The 7,420-nt window shown below is 60.5% G+C and overlaps 1 protein-coding gene and 1 pseudogene across 1 annotated transcript; one reads left to right on the top strand and one right to left on the bottom strand.

The window, feature by feature from the left end:
* The window catches only part of LOC119089377 (methyl farnesoate epoxidase-like), a 6,833-nt pseudogene extending 4,141 nt beyond the window's left edge, over nt 1-2,692 (bottom strand).
* Nucleotides 2,693-4,042: 1,350 nt separating this feature from the next.
* On the top strand, nt 4,043-7,077 carry LOC119089376 (cytochrome c1-like). The gene is made up of 3 exons (XM_037212045.1): nt 4,043-4,051; nt 4,186-4,303; nt 6,455-7,077. Exons 1-3 carry the CDS (start codon nt 4,043-4,045, stop codon nt 7,075-7,077), a joined length of 750 nt encoding a protein of 249 aa, XP_037067940.1.
* Nucleotides 7,078-7,420: the final 343 nt, after the last annotated feature.

Below are 7,420 nucleotides of genomic sequence, written 5' to 3'. Positions count from 1 at the left end.
TGTAGTTCCGCTTCGTGAGAGTTCATGAGAGGGAATCGTTAAATTTTGTCTTCACCTGAAACGAACTATGGGCGAAACTTGACTGCAACTACCGAATCCTTTCGTGGGTCTTGATCGCCTCGCTACCAGGAACGACGAAGCGCTCAATACTGCAAAGTCACACACAATAGTCAGGCTGGACGTGGCTCACGTTTAATGTCCAGCCTTGTTTCGACGCCAAATGTTGCGGCGGATGACCTCTCGACCTTCTAATCGGCGCTCGGCCGAGTGACAGCGCCCTGAGGCTGGGGCCGGTCCGCGCTGACCAGTGTCGCCTGAGGCCGGCCGGTCACGCGCTGACCAGTGTCGTCCTGAGGCTGGCCGGTCACCGCGCTGACCAGTGTCGCCCTGAGGCTGGCCGTCACGCGCTGGCCGGTGTCGCCCTGATGCCGGCCGGTCACGCGCTGGCCGTGTCGCCTGAGGCTGGCCGGTCACGCGCTGGCCAGTGTCGCCCTGAGGCTGGCCGGTCACGCGCTGACCAGTGTCGCCCTGATGCTGGCCGGTCACGCGCTGGCCAGTGTCGCCCTGAGCTGGCCGGTCACGCGCTGACCAGTGTCGCCCTGAGCCGGCCGGTCACGCGCTGACCATGTCGCCCTGAGGCTGGCCGATCACGCGCTGACACAGTGTCGCCCTGAGGCTGGCCGGTCACGCGCTGGCCAGTGTCGCCCTGAGGCTGGCCGGTCACGCGCTGACCAGTGTCGCCCTGAGGCTGGCCGGTCACGCGCTGACCAGTGTCGCCCTGAGGCTGGCCGGTCACGCGCTGGCCAGTGTCGCCCTGAGGCTGGCCGGTCACGCGCTGACCAGTGTCGCCCTGAGGCTGGCCGGTCACGCGCTGGCCAGTGTCGCCCTGAGGCTGGCCGGTCACGCGCTGACCAGTGTCGCCCTGAGGCCGGCCGGTCACGCGCTGGCCAGTGTCGCCCTGAGGCTGGCCGGTCACGCGCTGACCAGTGTCGCCCTGAGGCCGGCCGGTCACGCGCTGGCCAGTGTCGCCCTGAGGCTGGCCGGTCACGCGCTGGCCAGTGTCGCCCTGAGGCTGGCCGGTCACGCGCTGGCCAGTGTCGCCCTGAGGCTGGCCGGTCACGCGCTGGCCAGTGTCGCCCTGAGGCTGGCCGGTCACGCGCTGGCCAGTGTCGCCCTGAGGCTGGCCGGTCACGCGCTGACCAGTGTCGCCCTGAGGCTGGCCGGTCACGCGCTGACCGTGTCGCCCTGAGGCTGGCCGGTCACGCGCTGGCCGGTCGCCCTGAGGCTGGCCGGTCACGCGCTGGCCAGTGTCGCCCTGAGGCTGGCCGGTCACGCGCTGGCCAGTGTCGCCCTGAGGCTGGCCGGTCACGCGCTGGCCAGTGTCGCCCTGAGGCTGGCCGGTCACGCGCTGGCCAGTGTCGCCCGCCCTGAGGCTGGCCGGTCACGCGCTGGCCAGTGTCGCCCTGAGGCCGGCCGGTCACGCGCTGACCAGTGTCGCCCTGAGGCCGGCCGGTCACGCGCTGACCAGTGTCGCCCTGAGGCTGGCCGGTCACGCGCTGGCCAGTGTCGCCCTGAGGCCGGCCGGTCACGCGCTGGCCAGTGTCGCCCTGAGGCCGGCCGGTCACGCGCTGGCCAGTGTCGCCCTGAGGCCGGCCGGTCACGCGCTGACCATGTCGCCCTGAGGCCGGCCGGTCACGCGCTGGCCAGTGTCGCCCTGAGGCCGGCCGGTCACGCGCTGGCCAGTGTCGCCCTGAGGCGGCCGGTCACGCGCTGACCAGTGTCGCCCTGAGGCCGGCCGGTCACGCGCTGACCAGTGTCGCCCTGAGGCCGGCCGGTCACGCGCTGACCAGTGTCGCCCTGAGGCCGGCCGGTCACGCGCTGCCATTCGCCCTCACGGCCCTGACCGGACGCTGACCAGTGTCGCCTGTGGCTGGCCGGTCACGCGCTGGCCAGTGTCGCCCTGAGGCCGGCCGGTCACGCGCTGGCCAGTGTCGCCCTGAGGCCGGCCGGTCACGCGCTGGCCAGTGTCACCCTGAGGCTGGCCGATTACGCGCTGGCCGGTGTCACCCTGAGGCTGGCCGATTACGCGCTGGCCAGTGTCGCTCTGAGACCGCCCGGTCACGCGCTGGCCGGTGTCCCCGAGCCTGGCCGATTATGCGCTGGCAAGTGTCGCCCTGAGGCCGGCCGGTCACGCGCTGGCCAGTGACGCGTCGCTGAGACCCGAGCCCCAGCCATGGGTGCAGCTCCATCCGACTGCCTTTTCGGTGAAGGACGACAGGAGGAGAAAGGGGCACTCGGGTTGTGGGGGGGGGGGGGGGGGACGGCCATGGGCTCTACCACAGCGGTGGAGATTAGGGGTCACGGGACAGGGATTCAAAGATGAGTCTACGCCTGTAGGTGTTGCATGAAAACAAACACCTTAATAACCTCGATGTGATCAAATTTTGTAAGCGAGGCGTAGGCCTGGGTTGCGACTGGAAAATGAGCAGCAAAAAGCAGAGAAAAAGTCTGGGACACTTTACGGACGCATGAAGCTGGTGCATAGACGTTGGTACAGCACACTTTCACCCGGCCGTTGCGATTGGCTGGTGGAATATTTTCGCAATGTGTGGGATCCGGACCCGGCGGCCTTATCCCGAGTCGAGCGCTGCGGCATTTTAGCCACGTACTTTGAGAGCGTCTTGAAACGCATAGCGAGGCTGAGACAAAGGCAGAGCGAGGAGATAAGTGGAGCTGGATCTGATGAGGACAGAAAACACAATCAGGGAGTTAATGAGCGCTGGAAGGAGACGACGGGACAAAGGGAGAAAGGGAGTGGAATATATGAAGCGGATAGCGGAAGGAGGCCTCATTTGATTCGGGCCGTTTAGTAATAATGAGGTGATTTGGGTGCGCTGCGCACACCTCCCATCCTGCACGACTCGGGGCTTGAAGGTGAGCCAGGTGATTAGCTCTCCTGCGTTGAGCCTGGCAGCCGGAGCCGACCACTTCCGCTTCCACTCGGGCATCCGCACCCGCCCTCCGCCCCAGAACTAGCCGGCAGCCCAGCGGTGGATCTCGCAAGCTTCGCCTCACTTGCCTCGGCCCCGGCCTGCAGTTGCATGGCGCAGTTAAAGGGAATGTTCCACATTTGTATGACGTTTTGAACTGAGACAAGGATAAGGAACTAAAACGAAATGATAACTGAAAAAGACTGTCTGCGGCAAGAATGTTGCTGCACCACATTGGCTATATAAGGGTTAACAATAAATTGCATGAACAATCCTAATAATACTAAAAAATTATTGGTAACCCAACCTTGCCATCTATACCATAGCAATAGCAATGCTTTGGCAATCAATGCATGGCAGCGTTACAAGTTTATTAATTTTCGCATGACACTACATTTCCGCTTACAAGCAATAAAGATAATGTTACAAATTTTTTAATTTTGCCACGACACCGCATTTCCAGTTACAAACAATAAGGACGGTGACTGCTGTACACATCACATGATATCAATGTCAGGACAACAGCACCGCGCGCAACGATGGGTCGATGATAAAGTATTGACAAAAGCATCAACAGCAAAGCAGCAACAGCAGCAGCACATCATATCGTGCTTTGATATTAATAATCTGCCATAAAGGCTGGCGATCGCTAAGTTGCGCGTGTCAAACAGTCTACGAAAGCTTTTCTTACGGCCATCACCAGGACAAAAAAGCAACAAATAACCCACCTACCAGTCCGCCCCCGACATAGCGCCCGCAACGAGAATTGCCGGTTGGCGTCAGCTTTCGTGTGTTTCGAGGTATTCTTTAGGTCTGGCTGCCAGATGCTGTCAGGTTTTGCTGTCGTCACAAACCCACTTCACGGCGCCATCAAACAATGACATAATGGGGCCCATTTTTATAAACTTTGAAATTTTACTACTTAGCGTCGCTTTTGAACTTTGAAAGTTTACCAATAGTTACGAGGACGCACATCCCATCATATCTGATGCCTAACTCAATATCTTCAAGCGTGCAACATTCCGTGTCATGCAGGGTTCGCTCACGTAGGCATGCTGAAGGTCAAGGGATTCGAACCTAGCTGCTAGCAAAGTATTTGCAGTCTCCTACACTTGACGTGAGCCACTGCGGCGCTTCATTGTCTGATGCGGTGAATTAGACGTTAGGCGCATGACGTGCTTGCCTGTGTTTACAGGTTGTGGTGGCGGCGGCAGCGGTCAGCTGCTACCCGGTGGACGACATCGAGGTGGTGCGGCCGGGTCTCTCGGTCTTCAGGGCGTACGGCAGCAGAGCCATTGACCCGCAGAGCCAAGGTAGGAACATGCGCCGTCAGGAGCGCTGGCAAAATTGTCGTAAGTGGGGTAGTCGGGTGAGTAAGTGCTTTCGCAATTATGTCATGATGGTATGCACTCACAATGCTCCGTGAGCAAGTATGCGAATTCTTTTGCAGCCGAAGTTGTTTCGAAGGCATGCAAGGCCTATGCCAGTAAGCTCAGGTGGGGAGTGGCGTGCTTTTCCGACACCGCAAGATCTTCCCCTGGCCACCGTCCACCACGGCAGCGGGCATCGCTGTCATCGCTGTGCTAGAGCCCAAATTACGACCGCACATCGCCTTACAGTCAGTGGATACGCCCGTATCGGTCGCCAGGAGCATTACATTTCGATGTGTATGAATTGTCAAAATGAAGTGAAAATTACAAAGCATTTAATGTAGTTGAGTGCATTGAGGGGCATCGGCTGGTGTTGGAATGTAATGAATCATAACGATACCGAAGTACCTTCAAGCCCAGTCAGAGCATTCCGCTGATTGTTTGTGCAATTTAATTCCTTGGGGATTTTTCCACTCGCAAATCTTCCTGCTAACGCCACATATGTGACATTCCAGGTCTTATTGAACTGCATAGCGCGGCAGAATTGCATCTAACATTAGCTGTCATTATTTAGCTCCTCGAGCCGGATAGAAATGTGCTTGTCACGCCAGCGAGACGTAAGAACCCTCGGCATAAGCTAAGAATTTGAGCAACGGCATCAGCATCATCATGGGTGACGGTATCCGTTCGGATGCCGCATGACCGTTACCGACCACAGTCTGCTCCGTTCGGATGCCGCATGACCGTTACCGACCACAGTGCGCCACGTTCGGACGACGCATGGCCGTTACCGACCACAGTCCGCTACGTTCGGATGGCGCATGACCGTTACCGACCACAGTGCGCCACGTTCGGACGACGCATGGCCGTTACCGACCACAGTCCGCCAAGTTCGGACGACGCATGACCGTTGCCGACCACGGTGCGCCACGTTCGGACGACGCATGGCCGTTACCGACCACAGTCCGCTACGTTCGGATGGCGCATGGCCGTTACCGACCACAGCGCGCCACGTTCGGACGACGCATGGCCGTTACCGACCACAGTCCGCCAAGTTCGGACGACGCATGACCGTTACCGACCACAGTGCGCCACGTTCGGACGACGCATGGCCGTTACCGACCACAGTTCGCTACGTTCGGATGGCGCATGGCCGTTACCGACCACAGTGCGCCGCGTTCGGGCGACGCATGACCGTTACCGACCACAGTCCGCTAAGTTCGGATAGCGCATGACCGTCACCGACCACAGTCCGCCAAGTTCGGATAGCGCATGACCGTTACCGACCACAGTCCGCTACGTTCGGATGGCGCAAAACCGTTACCGACCGCAGCGCGCTACTCAGTCCGCGCCAGCTATGGCCGAAGAGAGGTGCTTTCCTCAATCCATGCGGCAGCGCCGACCTGTGAGCGTACCGGCCTCAGTTGCCCTGCACAGCCGGCAGTGAAGCCCCGAGGGCATGTGAGTCGGGCTGCGAGTCGGTGGTGCCGATGACGTCATAACTGCCCACGAAGGGTCTCGTCTGGGGGCGACACAGGGTCGCAACACACGCGGGCCCGCGACGGTCACGCGACGGCCGGGGCGATCTTCACTGCGCATCATAAGGCTGCCCGTGCTGTTGCCATACCGTTGCATGCGCGAATAGTGTGTTGAGAAATGTTGGTGCAGTAAAGCCGGCACGACAGCCACCTGTGAATGGTAACGCTTGAATTGCGTTCATTTTCATGCAGCAAGGTGCAGCCGTTGCCTCAGCCGCCATGCCGCATTTCCCACCCGCGATCGCATATCCTCAGCTGCCATGCCGCATTTCACACCCGCGATCGCATATCCTCAGCCGCCATGCCGCATTTCCCACCCGCGATCGCATATGTAGGCCATGCTGTAAAAGCTGTTTAACATTGCAGCAGTGTTTTGCTTAGTACAAAAATGCTTCAGTGCTCTTCAAAATCTTTAAATGCAGCTGTCTTGAATATAATCTCACAACGGCAGCACAGAAGACAAAGGATAACAACAACGTAAAAGACAGCACTGACAACAAGGGCTCGTGCAGGTGCGTCCCCGCGCACACTCATACCTCTTCTCACGATGTTCCAGAGGTCGCGGGTGCCGGTGCGCTGGAGCAGGAGGCAGAACATGTGCTCTCTTCTGATGCACACCAACAACCGCTTGACAACGCCGAAGAGCAGGATGTGGAAGCGAGCGGTGAGGCACCGCTCGTTGACACCGTGCCAGGCTCTGTCGAGGATGAGGTTCTGCCTAAGGAGGAGCCAGCTCTAGCGCCAGAGCCGAGTGCCGCCGAGGGGGCCAGCGCCGAAGAGGAGACGCCTGCAGCGGAGGCGGACAAGGCGGTATCTGCCTATGAGGAGGCCTTGCCCGCCGAGGAGGAAGCGAAGGCTTCACCAGAGGAGGTGACCACTGAGACCGCGGAGATCACCACGGTGTCGGCTGCTGAGGACGCCACCGCGGCGGCTGCAGTGGAGGTCACCACGGCAGCTGAGGCTGAGGTCACCACGGCAGCTGAGGCTGAGGTCACCACGGCAACTGAGGCTGAGGTCACCACGGCAGCTCAGACTGAGGTCACCACGGCAGCTGAGACTGAGGTCACTACGGCGGCTGTGGCTGAAGAAGTCACCACAGCGGCTGCCGCTAGGGAGTCACTACGACGGCGGCGGCAGAAGTCACTACTGCGGCTGAGGCCGAGGTCACTACGCTGCTGATGCGGGGGAGGTGACCACTGCCGCTCCGGGGAGGCAGCGGCGCTGCCGGAGGCCTACGCCGAGGTCGTTGAGGTCACCGCCGAGGGGGAGGCGACCACCGCGGCGCCCGAAGGCGTCCAGGAGACCGCCGAGGCGACGTCTGAGGCCGCTGTGCAGTCGACAGATGCCCCCGCAGCCGTGCTGACCGAACAGGAGGGCGGCGAACAGGCAGAGACCGAGCCGATCCTCACCGAGACGGTCCGAGGTCCCAGCCAATGCCGGGGGCACTGAGGCCGTGCCAGCAGCGCCGAAGGAAGACATTCTCAATTACTTGCTCTAGCGCTGTCTTCTACCGGCTTCAACC

Source organism: Pollicipes pollicipes, unplaced genomic scaffold (assembly GCF_011947565.3).
Source record: "Pollicipes pollicipes isolate AB1234 unplaced genomic scaffold, Ppol_2.1 Scaffold_3087;HRSCAF=3621_pilon_pilon_pilon, whole genome shotgun sequence".
NCBI classification, from domain to species: domain Eukaryota; kingdom Metazoa; phylum Arthropoda; class Thecostraca; order Pollicipedomorpha; family Pollicipedidae; genus Pollicipes; species Pollicipes pollicipes.
Note: the sequence above shows the minus strand (reverse complement) of the source record. Positions and strands in the feature narration are given on the sequence as shown.